At 42.7% G+C, this 15745-nt stretch overlaps 2 protein-coding genes across 3 annotated transcripts in view; one reads left to right on the top strand and one right to left on the bottom strand.

Moving 5' to 3' along the window:
* WNT16 (Wnt family member 16) overlaps window positions 1-15745 on the bottom strand; it is an 873674-nt gene that overhangs the window by 434862 nt on the left and 423067 nt on the right. The gene's annotated exons all lie outside the window — the stretch shown is intronic.
* The window catches only part of AASS (aminoadipate-semialdehyde synthase), a 32059-nt gene continuing 26173 nt past the window's right edge, over window positions 9860-15745 (top strand). Inside the window, exons 1-6 of one of the 2 annotated variants that reach the window (XM_050893015.1) lie at window positions 9860-9910; window positions 12110-12330; window positions 13483-13659; window positions 14315-14399; window positions 15135-15202; window positions 15316-15462. In XM_050893015.1, the coding sequence (XP_050748972.1) occupies window positions 12118-12330; window positions 13483-13659; window positions 14315-14399; window positions 15135-15202; window positions 15316-15462 (690 nt within the window). In that variant the 5' untranslated portion in view covers window positions 9860-9910; window positions 12110-12117. Of the gene's footprint in view, window positions 9911-12109; window positions 12331-13482; window positions 13660-14314; window positions 14400-15134; window positions 15203-15315; window positions 15463-15745 lie in introns of those variants that run through there. The other variant, XM_050893023.1, reaches the window with a different exon arrangement.

The raw sequence follows: 15745 nt of genomic DNA, 5'->3' as shown, positions 1-15745 counted from the left end.
GGGATCTCTCTGGACAGAGAAAGAGGACACACAGAAAAGACAAAATATGAGATGCAGTCTGTGTCGGCATGCAAAGAAACAGAGGCTAGACTCAAAAAATCTAAACAAGGCTCAAGTAATCGTTCTGCTGTATCGAGATGAGCAAGCAGGGAATCACACCAGATCAGGACAAAGACTAAAGTTTGTTGGTGAGAAGCAGTAGGCAGGGGACACACTAGCCAGTGGTATCAGAGAAGGAAGATATTGAAAGCAACTGTAGTAGTAAGCTGGTGGAACATATTAGCTGGCCCTATCTCTGAGAGTTTGCCCCAACCTGGCAAAAAACCCATCTTGCTCGAGTCAGAAAATCTGCTATTCCAAGTGGCTGAAACTGAAAGAGAAGAAGCTTGATGACTGGAACAAACCAACAAAATGAAAATTAAGACCAAAGGGTAAAAGGTAGATGAAAATGCAGTATGGTCCTAACTATGTGATGGGGGAAGGATGGAGAGAGAGTACGCTAGTTAATCTGGTGACACAAATACCATGCAAATGCTTTGGATGGCGTTCATGCTGCTAATCTGAAAATATGATAGTTGAACAAGCCAAGGGCAGAGAAATACTCAGCTTCCTGAAGATCACCTTCCAGTCCAGTATGTACACATGACTCAAATTTCCATCCACTAGCTTTTTTTAAAAGCAGAAGCACTGACTCTAGAGAAGGCAATTTGGTCACGCTGGATGTAGGCAGTTTCATTGTCTACTTCTCTGAGTAAGGCTTTAGTTTTACAGATATAACAACAGAAACAGGGCAAGCGAATCGGCTGATTCCCAGCACTCAACAAAGGGGAGTCAGCTGCAATACATCTCGTTATGCAGGGCAATGACGCACCAGGTATCTTTGACACTTTTTGTGAGGGCGGTGGTGCTGAGGAAAGGTGGGGCTGCAATGTTCTGCCTATCTGTAGAAAGTGCAGGGCTACCAGAGTTGCCACTGGTAGAACAGATGAGACACTGACAGACTTGCAACTGGGCAAAATGCATGCATCTTTCTATGTCTGATCTTACAAAGGTGCAAAGATGGTCTTGCAGGCAGGCTTCAAGCAGTATTCCACTCTTCTGAAGGACTTTCTGAATTCCTGGTTTCATCTTGTGGATTCAAAGAAGTGCCAGCAAGCTCCTCTGACTCTGTCTCAGAAGGGTTGTAGAAAGTACCATGGCATACATGAATGTATTTTCATCCAGTCATAGAAGAAGCATGTGGCTCATGCTGAGAAGTGCTCAAAACCTTTAAAGATTTTGAGCTGGTAAAGAAGAGTGAAGTAGTTATAACAACGCTAGAGCGGAGTTTTGTCCTCCATAATTCTGTCACGACGCTGTTTCCAGTAAAAGTATTGCAATTATGCTCTGCCCACGACAGAGGGGTTAAAACTCTCTGCACTTCCTTTACTCATTTGGTTCTTTTCATAAACAGGAAGGAAAGGTAGGAACGAGGATCATACTTTATTACTTTTAGGACTATCAGATCTTCCTCATAGTAGTTTGATTCTACTTGACTATACAGAGTTACCAGAGCTGTTAGGGACCTCAGAGGAAAGAAAGACAGCAAAAGTCTCACTTCTTAAAGAAGCGCTAATAATAGAACCATTAATTGTGAAATGGCAAATAACATACTTACATCCTGCACAGCAAGTCTGTTTTCTCATTCCTCCTTCACAATGCCAGAGCTGAGGATCAGAAGGACATAACTTGATACTTACCTCTCCAGCAGACAGCGTCAGGTTTCACACACTGGAGGTGACATTTTGACCAGAAGAGAATCATCATCAGAGGTTTGGTCTCCCTGCTAGAGATGTAAGCAGCTGCCTGCACAGAGCTTGGCAAAACTTGGGAAAAAAAGTTTAATTAGATGTGGATATTTGCAACCCATCTGTACTTGTTATGCACCTTTGCATGAATAAACTGCATGTTACGTTTAGAGAATCAGTTTTGACTTTAAGCAACCGTAGACAAACATAAAGAAATTTCCTTGTATAGGCCAAAAATGCAGTTGTGCTTCTCGTGCTACAGGGAAGCTGCAACTCCAAAACTGAGGGGAAGTGTTCAAGTGGCCTCTTCCCTTGAAGAGATGAAGGTAATCTCAATTACATGTAATGGGTAATCTCAGTAGGTTCAATTTTAACTGCTTTTGGTCTCAAAGAATAATTTTGATCAGAATATGGGAAAATCTAGTGGCAACTGGATTCTCATCTCCATTTTTCAATAACATTATAGACTAGCTAAAATAAACCCAGTCATTTATGTACGATACAACCTTACATTTTGGTGGGCTGTCATGATAAACCATAACCAGTGAGATTCATTTATTACACAGGGACATATTGTATAAAGTGATTTGCACATTTTATTTATACAGCTCTGTCCTGGTTTCGGCTGGGATAGAGTCAATTTTCTTCCTAGTAGCTGGTATAGTGTTATGGTTTGGATTTAGTATGAGAATAAAGCTGATAACATGCTGATGTTTTTAGTTGTTGCTAAGTAGTGTTTACACTAAGTCAAGGATTTTTCAGCTTCTCATGCCCAGCCAGCCAGAAGGCTGGAGGGGCACAAGAAGTTGGGAGGGGACACAGCCAGGACACCTGACCCAAACTGGCCAAAGGGATATTCCAGACCATATGACATCATGCCCAGTATATAAACTGGGGGGAGTTGGCTGGGAGGGGCAGATCGCTGCTCTGGAACTGACTGGGCATCAGTAGGCGAGTGGTGAGCAATTGCATTGTGCATCACTTGTTTTGTATATTCTACTTCTTTTAGTATTATTATTGTAATTTTATTATTATTTTTCTTCCTTTCTGTCCTATTAAACTGTCTTTATCTCAGCCCACGAGGTTTACTTTTTTTTTGATTCTCTCCCCCATGCCCCCGGGTCGGGGGAGTGAGTGAGCGGCTGCGTGGTGCTTAGTTGTTGGCTGAGGTTAAATGATGACAAGCTCTGAGGTCAATACTAGCTTCACTACACACAGGCTGACAATTGAAATGTTTTTATTTACATGTATAATCAAACACGTAAACTTTTTCTGCACCTTGGTATTTTTCTTACTAGACAAAGGAAACCACAGAAGCATGATAATCCATGATATGCCTCTTTTCATCCATTTGCAACCTTGTTTGTTTCTTTCTTAGTGCATCACAGAAATTAGGAATGCAAAAGACTCATTAGATCATGTCCTGATTTTTACCCATAGCTTCTGGTGATGTAAGAATTTTCCTTCTAATTTAACCATAGTCCAGTTTACAGCTGAACCACTGAACAAAACTGAAAACCAGATTTAAAGAGTAATTTCTGCGTTTCAGTACACACACAAATTGGGTCAAAGTAGAAGTGCCGTCAAAGAAATGTTTTGACTAATCTTTTCCAAAGATGTTCCAGAATTGCCTTATTATGACACCCAGAAATCACATGTCATTTGAAAGCAGGCTGGCCCTTGGGTGTACTGTCACCCTGATTACACGCAGGAGCTCACTGGGGACCTAGTTTGGGACAGGTGGTTGTTATTCTTGGCTAAAATTTTGGTTACACCCTGTGCTTCAGGACCTGCTCCAACATGTACTTCTCAATGGAAGCTGAACCCCAGAATATTGAGGCAACAGTCTAACATGCATTTTTTTTCATCAGCAATTGTGGCTTAAGCAGACATCTTACTTCCCTCCTCCCATCTCTGTCCCACTTTGTTCCCCTGCCTGCACACACCTTCAGTTGTTTGAGTCTGCTGAGTTGTACTGGAGAATGAAAAGTATCCTCATTAAAAAAACAGCTATTTTTTTTTAGCCAGCTCAGTTCTGTTTTATTACATGGCTACAGAGATAGTTGTGCCAGTCTGGAACCTGTCACTATACATGTTACATACTTCCTACTGTTTTCATGGCTTTGTTGAAATAATTTTTAAATCTCTGATTTTTAGAGGCCCATAAAGAATCAAGAACTCTTGCAAAAAAACGTTAGTCAAGAAGTCCTGAACTTCTGTTCTGACACTGAACTGAATGTGAATTGTGGGCTGAGCCATAATTTTTGTGTCATTTTTCCCAACTTTAAAATGTGAATAATACACATTCTCCTACTGCCAAATTGATAAAGACATTAGCAGTACAAAAATGGAAAGTGCTAAATAAATGCAAAAAGCTGTTGGTTTTTGTTGTGATTTTTTCAGAAGAAGGTCAGCGCTTTCTGACAGAGACAAACCGCTGGTGGAGGAGCTAAGGCAGGGACAACCATTATTTGCTGAAGGAGCCTCAGAAGCAAGATTGCACTTTTAATGCAGCTATAGCATAATTGCTTTAATGGACTCTTTAAGCACTAAACCCTGATTCTCTCAAAAGAAGGCCCCGGTTTTGATTTTATTCACACTATGGATCCATACTTAGTGGTAGATTGTTATTGACTTGAAAGCCTTACTAGCATGAGCATCGGTAAGTCTAATTAATAGACTCAATGAAGATTCTTATGGAAGTATATTTCAGACAGATTATTTTAGCTGAGCTTCTGCAGTTTCCTGCAATGAACCTAGTACTTGTCTTCTAATGAGTCAATTCACTAATTTGATATCACAGGCTGTAATTTTCTGTGTTTAGGTTTATTTGCACAGCAATTTTAAAACACTTATGTCGGGTCTTAGGAATTATGAAAATTACTTAAAAGGGCATCTCAATTTGATGCAGCAGTCTGAGTATGCACTGCAAATGCAAAAGTACCAAGTTTTACGGTGAACACGGACATATATGATGCTCCTGTCAATTCTAGCGTGTACAAACGTGAACAGATATACCCCACGTCTTAGGTGTTAATAAAAGTAGAAGGTCTTTCTTTGGGGGTGCTGTAAGCCCTGAGAGATGGCAATTTCCCCTACTGGGCAATAGGAATGTAAATATATTCTCTACATGATTGTAGAGAACACAACACTGTGCTGTTCAGTGATGTCGAGTACTCTGCTGTGAGGTCAGTATTCACAGTGGCAGTCAACAGCCACTGCAGGTAGTGGCTTTTGAATAAAAGGTCATGTTTTTCAATAGCCTCATTCTGACTGAAAGCCTGAAAGCTTCTTGGAACTTCTTGATCTCTGCAGTATAAAATCAGAATTAAACAAGAAACAGAGTTTGACAGGTAGATACACCGTCTGCAAAAATCTCTTCAGGATGCCAATTCCCCTGTTCATTTGAGACCTAGGGAGAAACCCTAGCCCAGCAGAAGTTGGTGTGAGTTTTTGATTGACTTCAACGGATTCAAGACTTATCCTTGATATTCTAAGAATAAAATCTATGAAGTCCACCTCCCTCTAGGTGCTCTGGGAGTTTATTGTTACCGTAATGGAAGTCAGCAATCCCCCCACAGTGCTGAGTAAAAAGCATCCCAGCTGGGTAAGAATTAGACCCTATAATTAGGGATTGTCAGACAGATGGAATCACAGTCCACCCAAAACAGAAGGTATTTATTACAGAAAACAGCTCCAATTCCATATTAGCATGTTTTGTAAAATCTGAATTTCAGATTTGTTTTATTCCTTTTAAGCCATTCTGCCTTCCCTATCTGGATCACAGTACAGTGCAGGTGGGATTCATCTTACCTGGCTTTACACTGTCACAGCATGAGTCCACGCTGGTTACTTAGGCTGCCTTTTTCTCTATGGAGCACAGTAGGCACTTTCAGAGCGCAGTTCACCTGGTCTGTTTTAGATGCAGGAAGAGATTCAAATGGTGCTGATAAAATTCTCAGTCTCCCTTTAGAGAGATGGCAAATCTGTAGCAGAAATGAACTCTCCGATAGGCATTGTGGCAGAGGATCTCATTCACGTCCTTACTTGTTCTGCTCCTCCTGCTTGCACTTAAAAGTTCTGCTGCTGGATACAGCCAGAGTCACCAAGTATATCTCTCTTGGTGGAAGAGATGGATGGATCATTGGTTTGCTGACTGTTTTGGCCCAGCCTGGAACTTCATTTCCCTAGAGGGACATTCTAAAAGGATCAGTAAACTAAAATGTACAAACCCCAATAATTTCAAATCATACAAAGAATACTTTGACTGCAAGTGAAGTGGCGTTTATAGATTTTTAGCTAAAAGTGAAGTCTCTTTCAAACAGAAATGTTTTGAAAGTTAAATGCTTTGGTGTTAAAAAAAGGTTTTAGCCACTGTTTTTTAAAATCCAGTTCTGTGTCTGCAGAGTTGACTGGAGCTTCATTCCTGCATATATCCAAGCAACACTCTCAAATTAGGAATCAACTTACCCTTCTTATCTACAGGAGCCAATCCAGTAGGCATGTAGATCATATCATGGCCCCCACAAAGGACAGTGGGAATTTGTAAAAAGTTTGGAAGGGAGATGTGGCCTGGCAAAGGCGCCGAACTCCTGGGAAGAGTCCACAGCTGACAGCTCTTGGCAAAAGAAGTCAGCTCCTTTCTGAGCAGCGTTAGGTTCAGGGACAGTGCTTTCTCCCGGCATGCCCCACTGAGTTGCCAGGATGGCTCCCGCTTGGTTTCTGTAAATACCTTTCTCCACGCATTTCCTGGTAGCACAAAGGCTGAGCTCCCAGCTCAGGCCTGGGAACTCCAGTCCAAGACAGAACATGTTGTGGGTTTCATCCTTCATTTCTCTGGGTTCAGATTCCTATCTGCAAAAGGTAGAAGAGTGCTGATACATAACTAGGCACTAAACCTATAAGAAACTGTTGTATGTAGTCTTGAGGTAACATCTTACTCAAAGAAAGAACTTCCAAAAAAATTGAAAACTTAGAAAATAATAATAAAAAAACCCCTTCAAGTAGATTTGGTGAGGTTTACTTACTGCAGTAAATTCATCATGGTTTGGTTCCCAATTCATTCAACAAACAAAGCAGCTCCCAAAATAGTTTCATTAAGTTAATCAAAGACAGGCTATGCAGGAGTATAATGATGGATTCAGCCATGTACTTTCGACTAGTTTACAATATGAAGTAATCAATATGACAAATTGACACAAAATTATGAGGGACCATCAGTATTGCGTCCTTTTCAGTGTCACGGTTGAATTAAATTCTACAACCACCATATAATTACATGCTTTTGCAAGAACAACGGTCATATTTCAGTTGAATTTTGTGAATGAGTAAAGAGAAGAACGATCAACTTTGCACTTACCAACAATTCCATTCTTGCCAAAGTCCATATTTGCATTTAATCATAAAATGAAAAAACCCTCTGAAAATCAGTTCTTATGAGTAGTTTAGAATCATTGAGCGCAAGTACTGAAGAATGGCATAATTCTTATAATTTTCTATTTAGTTTACACTTTCTGTAGTTCAACTGAATTTGCCTACATTGAAGCAGTTTTGGCAAATTTTATCAATAAAACAGAAAAAAAGATACAATTTCTAAAAGGCATGGATATATTTACACTCTACTTATGTAACTTATAGAATTACATGTGCTTTATTAAGCCCACAAAGTGGAAATTAGACACTGGGGGCATATACACAATGCCCTTGTCCAACAGCAATATTGCCTAGAGTAAAGTCTTTGGGGACAAGCAAAAAGCCCATTGTGTCTCACTGTTTCTTGGGCCCAAAGGGAAGATAAGACCCTTCATGTCTCTTACTGCTTGACAGACAAATCTATCCCAATCCTTTTGGGTCCTCAATATTCAGATGAAACTGATTCATACGTTTTAATAATGTTATATGTAGGAGCTGGTTTTGGAGCCTTAGCTTCCTGCCCAAGCTGATCTCTGTAGGGTGGTTGAGAGGTATGGTTTCCTCCTCTGACCCCAAGCAAGGCGTCCGTTTGCAATCCATGGTACATTCACAGACTGTATCTTGACAACTTGTCTTCTGATCTAGAAAGTCTTTTCTTTTTGTTGTTGTTATCATAGCTTTTTGATTTACTTCTATTTGGTTGGACACCAAGAGCAGTTACTGCCCTTGTTCTCATGGCAGGATTCCCCAATTCAGTGCTCTTCAAGTCCTTCTAGCCAGCTCTCCCGCCACTTCTTCTCACCTATGGATCCAGTCCCTAACTACTGCAATGGATGTCTTCCCAAGAAGAGCAGAAGGATGGACAGGAGCTTCTGCAGGGCTGGGGGTGCTGTAGACCTCATACTTCAGAGAGATGGGGAAAAGAAGGGTCCAGGAGTTAGTTGGAGGAGGTAACTTTCTTCTCCAGCAAGGAAAGGAAAGGGATGAAGATCCTGCAGGAAGATGAGGCAGATTGTAGAAGGTTCTCGACACCAAGGTTGGGCAGGGAAGAGCGGGAGTTACTGAGTGGAGAGAAGGACTTTGTACTCGTACAGTATCCCTAAACCCTGCTGATTCTGTCCATTCTGCTGAGGCCTTAAAACCTCAAAATCTCTGCTGATCCATTCCAGGTCTCACTCCCTAATGTTCACCTCCCAGTCTCTGAAACGATACAACCCAGATCTTCCCCTTCAGTCCTTACCTCCTTTCACCCCCAAAATCTCTGCTGAACCATTCTGGGTCTCATTCCCTAATGCTCACCTCCCCATATAATTTGTATTACAGTAGCAAACCTGAATTGCAGGTCAAGCCTTGATGTTGTTTTCCAGCTCTCCTGTCCTGCCCCGGTGAGTTAGGAAAATACTTGGATCTAAACCAGGGAACTGAAGTCACAGATTATTGTTGTCAGTCCAATGCTGCCTCCAGAAGCAGGAGGAGGAGAGGGAAAAGTTCAGGGTCATATCATGAAAAAAGAGCATGTTTTAAAGACAAGTAAGAAAACTATAAGGAGAAAGTAATCTATGAAGAGGTACCTCTAAAGCCACGTAGTGGCAGTACCGTCAAAATTTAACCCTCTCTTAAGAAAAAGTCAAGTGGTAGTGGCTAGTACAGGTAGAGGAGGCTGCGCCGTGGCTCCAACTTCTCCCTCATCACAGCAAGATCTCACTGTGGCAAAGTGGGATGTGGACGAATTCTCCTCAGACCCTTTAGTCCTTGTGGCTTCTGCTGAGTGCAGTCATCATGCCTCACGTTCTCACACTCTGTAGCAACGTCCTCACATCTGCTAACAGAGACTGGTAACAGCAACTACATCTCTCCTTTGGAGACTTGCTAAGGTGTACTTCCCACAGCATGCAGCCTGCCTCTCTCTGACAGGAAAGCTCTTCTTCACCCTACAAACCCAGTTTGTGAGTCTGGTTTTGCTTTGGTTTCTTACATCTCATAATTTTCATGATTTGTAGCTACAATATCCCATTATTTGTGATAAGCCAACTTAGCAGTTGAGGCCCATCATAAAGGACCTAATTCAAAGACCGAGTTCCAGCTGAAAATTGGCAACAGTAACAAATCATGTATCATTTCTATTTGCCAGACAACTTTTACCGTTTCCTATACTATGCTAAAGACGTACATACATAATTTGAGCTGACGCATAGTATGAAAATGGTCAGCGCAGGAGACCGTGGGGAGGACGGGGATGTGATGGGTCAAGTGCGGCCTGTGCTCGGCCTCGCCCCGGGCACGGCGCAGGGGAGGCCCCGGTTCGGGGCGCTGGCGGAGGCGGTTGCACCCGCGGCGGCGTTGTGGGGATCGTTGTGCCGGTGCGGAGAGCCTGCAGGGCCTCGCGTGGGGCCCGCGGGCCTCCCCGCGGCGCAGGGGGCTCCGCAGGCCGCGGCACTCGCCGCTCCCGCCTGCCCGGGCCGCCGCCAGGCGCCCGTCAGGCGCCGGGGGGTGGTGGCGGTGCGGCGTTGGCCTTCCAGGAACCGGGGGCGTTGAGGGGGCGTGCCGGCGTCCGCCGTGACGCCACGGCCAGGGCCCCTTCCCATTGGCGGGCAGCGAAGGGTGTACCCGGCGGGCTGCTCGCGGTTGGCTGCCGCCCTGGGCGTCGGCGGTGCCCTGGACGTTGGCCGGAGGAGCGGCCGTGCCGCCCCCGCTGCCCCGCTCGCCCTGAGGTAGGTACGGCGCTGCCCGCCGCCCCGCTGGGGCACCCGGCGGCCCCCGCAGCCGGCGGCGGTACCCGGCGCTCCCGGTGGCAGCGAGCGCGGCCTGGTGCCCTCCGCGCGGGCAGCGCTGCCGGCAAGGCGGCCGCTCTGCCCCGGCCTCCCGCGGCCCGTGCCGCCCGCTCGCTGCGCTTCTCCCCCTGCCCGCCTGCCTGCCCGCCTGCCCGCCTGCCCGCCTGCCTGCCCGCGCCTACCTGCCTCTCTTAATGTGTTTTTTTTTTCCTTCTGTGCGTCGCCCCTCCTCGCAGGAGGCTGGAGGGGCCCTGTGAGACCCACAGCCGCAGGTTCAGGGGGGCAAAACACGCTGGCAGCGCCGGGCGCTTTGGTTTAGCTGGGTCTCAAGTAGTAAGTGGAGGCACAAGTTGCCCGTGTAAGTGTATTCAACTCACTCTAGAAATAGGATCATATTCAAATTGTGTGCTGTAATCAAATGCATTGCTGTTTTTTTGTTGTTGGTTTTTTTTTTTTTTGCCTTTGCTGTATTGCTCAGCGCTATTTTAGTCTCAGTGAAACTCAAAGTTGGGTGGAACAGCCCCCACAGCATGGGTGATGAAGAACCAGTGCCGTTTGGCTCCGTTGGTCAGCGAGTGTGCTGAGGAGGCCAGGGAGGGTTCACCAGCTCTGCAGGCTTTGAATTCTAAAGTTACTTTCGCTTTTACAACAGGATAGCGATATCTCTGTGGCTAAGCCTGAGCATACACAGGGAGGCATGCATATGAACTTCTGGCCTGCCAGAGGTCACATGGAGTGTTTGCTTACTGCCCTGGTTCCCCCTCACATGCTGTAAGTGCAGGGCAGCTCACTCCCTCTTGAAAGCGGCGTTTTTCTTCTTGTAGGACTCCTCTGCGTGAGGGAAATTTGCTTCACTGCAGGCGTGGGTGTGAGGTACAGTGCATTGGTATGAACTGCTCTCATCGTTACGTTTTAGTGTGCAGTAATAGTGACATTGTGTGACAAGACTTCCTCTATTTTTGAGAGGTACCAACATGCTCTCTGAGGATCCTCTTAGCATGCTGAAGAGCAGTGTCATAAAATAACTCTGACTTCTGTACAGTGACTTCTGCTGGTGGACAAATCTAGCAATGGTAGGAAGACCACACTTGGAGCTAATGAAGAGGACTGTGTGCTTCAGTTCATACCTTCCTTCATGTGCTAGTCTTTCTGTTTAAGCAAGCCTGGAGTTAAATAGGACCTCTTAAGGCTTTAGGTGTATAGAGATTTTACAAGATTGAGGCATGAGGACAAACAGGATTTTCCAAGTGATTTGGATACAGAGATTCATGTAATTATCAGTTAAAATTGCTTTGGAAACAAAGTTCACATCTTTGAAGCCTCTATCTTTGCGATCCACATCTTTCAATTGCATAAATATCTGAAATCCGTAGGCTCCTAGGTATTTGGTGCTGGATGTGTGCAGAGCCCTTGCCATTCGCAGCAGAGCTAAGCAGTGGCATATATGCTTCCCTGGGAGTGAAGAAGAGGAGAGAGAAAATAAAGGGATAATCATCTGCAGTGGGAGTCTGTTCTAATGAAGTTTTTCCACTTTGCATAAAATTTTGATTAGGAAGAAAACCTAGCGCTCCTGGCCACATATATGCTGACTGCTAAGCAGTAGTTAATGTTTTGTCCTTATCTTCCATTTTCAGCTTGTGTAAGAATTAGTTATGTAAAAATACTTAGCATTGGTCTTACATATTGGGCTTTCTCTTTTAATCAACTGCTTGCATTATAGCCTGTGCTCTACTTTCTTTCTGTGTGTTTGTTACTTCTTATTGTTCTTGATGCAAGCTTTGATAAGTGCTTGGTCTTTGCATGTTTATGCTGGCAAATGAATTTAACTGGTATCTTTAAGTTTCCAGCATTCTTTTTAAGCAGCGTAATTAAAAACTTGGTACACTGAACACGTTAAAAGCCTTTCTTTACCGTAGTACAAACAATTTGTTTCTGTAATGACACACCGCCAAACTGAGATGCAACAAAGTACGCTGAAAGTAAATTCATGTCTCACAAAAGTAGGCTGTAACTGGAGTATAAAGTATCTGGTTTGTGTTTTACAGCAGATGTTAAAGGAGACCAGAACTTTTACACGAACAGTGTTTGAAGCATACATATACATGTCTTATTTTACTACTTTGTCTTTGCTGCCATCAGGCTTTACCATGCTCCGAGCCTTTAGTCACACAAATGGTAGGTGTGCGTTCCGTCACAGTAAGTGTTGGCATCATCGTAAGTCTGTGCTGGCAATCAGGAGAGAAGATGTTAATGCATGGGAAAGAAGAGCACCTCTAGCACCAAAGCATGTTAAGGAATTGACACAGATGGGATACAAGGTCTTGGTCCAGCCGTCAAACCGGAGAGCCATCCATGAAAAGGTAAGGTCCCATTTTGAGTTAGATAAGCAAACCCATAGTTCAGTTATTAACCACAGTACAGGAAAAATAACATTCAAAGGATATACATGAGAAAACATATTATTAATTTTGTTGTTAAGCAAGGAGTCGTGTCCTCGTGGAGAGAAAAAGGAGTAGTTTGTTTAGCCTTTTAATGTAATGTTGGCACACTGGTGGGTTTTTGGAGTTGTTTTTATTTATTTGTTGCCTTTCATCTGTCTCTGAAGAAGTTCTAGGTGCTCTTGAAGTAGAAACTTGGGAATTCATTTGACAATGGTGTTTTTGTCTTCTGTTTGTATGGAGGCAACACTCTAAAAAATGAGCATATTAAAAAAAAAGAAGAGGAAGGACAAATCTGGTGAATCCCATTCCTGCTTCAATCCCATTCCTCATGTAAAATGAGGAGAGAGGGGGTTTTTCTTCAGTGCTGTGAGCTTCAGGACTGAGAGCTTTTACAGTTCTTGTAGCAGCAGTAATACTCTACTGTAAGGTATCTGAGCCAACAGATAAAATTGAAAGATAAGTAGGGAATTACTGATCACTTGCACATGTCACCTTTTAATTAAGGCACAGTGCTGGTTTTCACCAAAGCACAGATCACATTAGGTACACAACTAAGATATTGAAAGCTGGAATTTTAATATGTTTTTGAGATAAGGGAGAACAAAAATAAATTTTGATATGGAAAAACATTCTTTTAGAAGTTGCTCTTCAGCTTGGACTCAGTCTTATACAATTTTATAGAATCACGTCATCAGTCTTCAGATTAATTTGTCAGATTTCTCTAAACTTATTTCCAAGTATTTTAACACATTACACAGGACTGTCCATTATTGTAATACTATAAGATACTTTAAATGTAGTAAAATATCCTTTTTGTAGTCTGTGAATTTAAGATGAAGGATTTTACTAACACATAATTATGTTTTGGCCTTGTATAATAGGATATTAGCATGGAAATTCAGTTTGATATTTGATACCCCTTTTGATAAAGAGGTTTATGAATGTATCACATGCAGTAACTTGTTTCTGGTTTGTAGAATTATCTATTTGTCCTCTGTTCTAGTTGCCTATGTGCTGAGACCTGAATATGAAAAAAACAGAAAAATTTACTTTGATTTTTCTCTTTCATAGGACTATGTCAAAGCAGGTGGCATTATTCAAGAAGATATTTCCGAGGCTTCTCTGATAGTAGGTGTGAAGAGACCTCCAGAGGACAAATTAATCCCCAAAAAGAACTATGCCTTCTTCTCTCACACTATTAAAGCCCAAGAGGCAAACATGCCCCTTTTGGATGAGATTCTAAGACAGGTAAATTGTGTCATAGTGAAGACAATTGGCTGTTAGCATGAGGTGGAAACTGAAGTTCATGCTGAAGTGTGATTGAAAGCTTGCTGCCTAGTATGGTTACTTTCAGCATGCATATTTGTAGATAGCTAATGAGGACTGTTTTCAGTATCCTTTCCTGGAGCTGAGTATTCTTGCTCAGAGGATCTCGTGCTCGCAGTGCTACTCTGTTTATGTGTGTAAGGCAGATGAGTTGTGAGTATGGTATGCTCAAGAGAGGTTCATGCTGTGTGAGCATGAAGGCTTGTTGGAAAGTTATTAAGCTAGAGTGCGTATTGGTCGTTACAGAGGGAGGCAGCCAGTTCACTCAGAAACGAGCAGCTTCTTGGCAGAAGATGTGAATGGCTGTGCAGCAGCTGGAGTGGCCCGTTGGGGAGCTCTGTGCCAAGAGTGCACGGCCAGTGCAGAGACTCTTTAAAACAAAAATTCAATGCAACTTTTAGGTTTTTATTTTTGTACTTAAATCTTGTTACGAATTATTTGCCTTTCTCATATATGCCCATCAGCCTCTATCACGAAGGATGACAAAGGCATACGAAAAGGTAGTTCCTAGGAGAGCAACGTGCCACTGACTGCATTCACTGAAAATTTTAATACTCAGTTTGCTATGTATTTTCAGGAAATTCGACTGTTTGACTATGAAAAAATGGTTGATCATAAAGGAATGCGAGTTGTGGCCTTTGGAAAGTGGGCTGGTGTAGCAGGTATAGTGCATAAAGTAAAGGCAGGCTTGCAACAAGTAACTTCTTGTAATACTTCTGGTTGTCTGCATTTCCTGAAAGTTGAGGCTTGCAATGCATTTTTAACTGCATTTTTAACTCTTGCTTTTAAGAGCTTTTTTCCATTCTGTTTTGTGCACCCTACTTTTGATGAGACTACATTTCAAATAGTCCTGTGGATTCCTGGCAAATCCACTATTTTACGTTGTCTTGAAGTCCCGTTTGTCTGTTCAACTAATCTGAGGCAGTCTAAATATCAAGAGATCAGCTGAATAGGCTTTTGAAAGAAATGGCTGCTGTCAGTCCTGCGAGTTTGAACAACATCTGTTTGTCACTGTTATCCATTTACACTGATTTTTGTGAGGCATGGTTCTCGTTCCTTTCTACTGAACTTCAACTCTGTTTCTTCAGGAGACTCTCTTTATTATCTCCTTCTTTGGAATCTGGTGATGTGGATGCAGCTCATAAAAGGATATCTGAGTATTAAATAGTACTGAAATGCATAATGTGGGCCAAGAGCAGGTTTAAGGTCATGGCCTGCTGGTGAATTTTTCCTTCCCTGGTTTTATGTAGACTTTCTTTAGAAGTAAAGTATTAATATTAAAACACGGGCAAAAATATCCAGGATGATTTTAGACTTCAGTCAGTCTCTGCAGTTTCTAACTGTGCATATTCGTAATTAACACTGATGGTCTGATTTTTCTTTTTTTTTGACAATAGGAATGATCAACATTCTACATGGATTGGGATTACGATTTTTAGCGCTGGGACATCACACTCCCTTCATGGTAAGAGTATATGTGTATGTATTTTTCTTTAGCAAAATGACATTCGGGCATGTGCTAATTATCTGTATTTGAATATGGAAAATATCTTGACGGTTCTGTGCCTTTGATTGCAGCACATTGGGATGGCACATAACTACAGGAATAGCGGTCAGGCTGTGCAGGCAGTACGGGATGCCGGCTATGAAATTTCACTGGGATTGATGCCAAAGTCGGTTGGGCCCTTAACATTTGTGTTTACAGGCACTGGTAATGTTTCTAAGGTAAGAATTCTGTCTTCAAGATGAAATGCTATATTATTTTTAATAGAACTTCTTGGCATTTGATACATATCAGGTTAAATGGGTTGATGGGTTCATTTTGTTTGCTTGGACTTCAGGTTTTCCTTTGCCAGTAAGAATTTTTAAGTACCCTAAACTAATGCCTTTAAGATGAGATCATGCCTGACAAGGCTGACCATGCTAACTTCTTACCATGAAAAATGGGTTAAGTCTTACTGCTCCTCTCCCCTTTCCCACCTGCATCATTTTTGTCTCCCTCTCTCCC

This window comes from Gymnogyps californianus, chromosome 1 (assembly GCF_018139145.2).
Source record: "Gymnogyps californianus isolate 813 chromosome 1, ASM1813914v2, whole genome shotgun sequence".
Taxonomy (NCBI): Eukaryota; Metazoa; Chordata; class Aves; order Accipitriformes; family Cathartidae; genus Gymnogyps; species Gymnogyps californianus.
The sequence above is the reverse complement of the archived record's forward strand: the minus strand, read 5'-3'. Positions and strand labels throughout refer to the sequence as shown.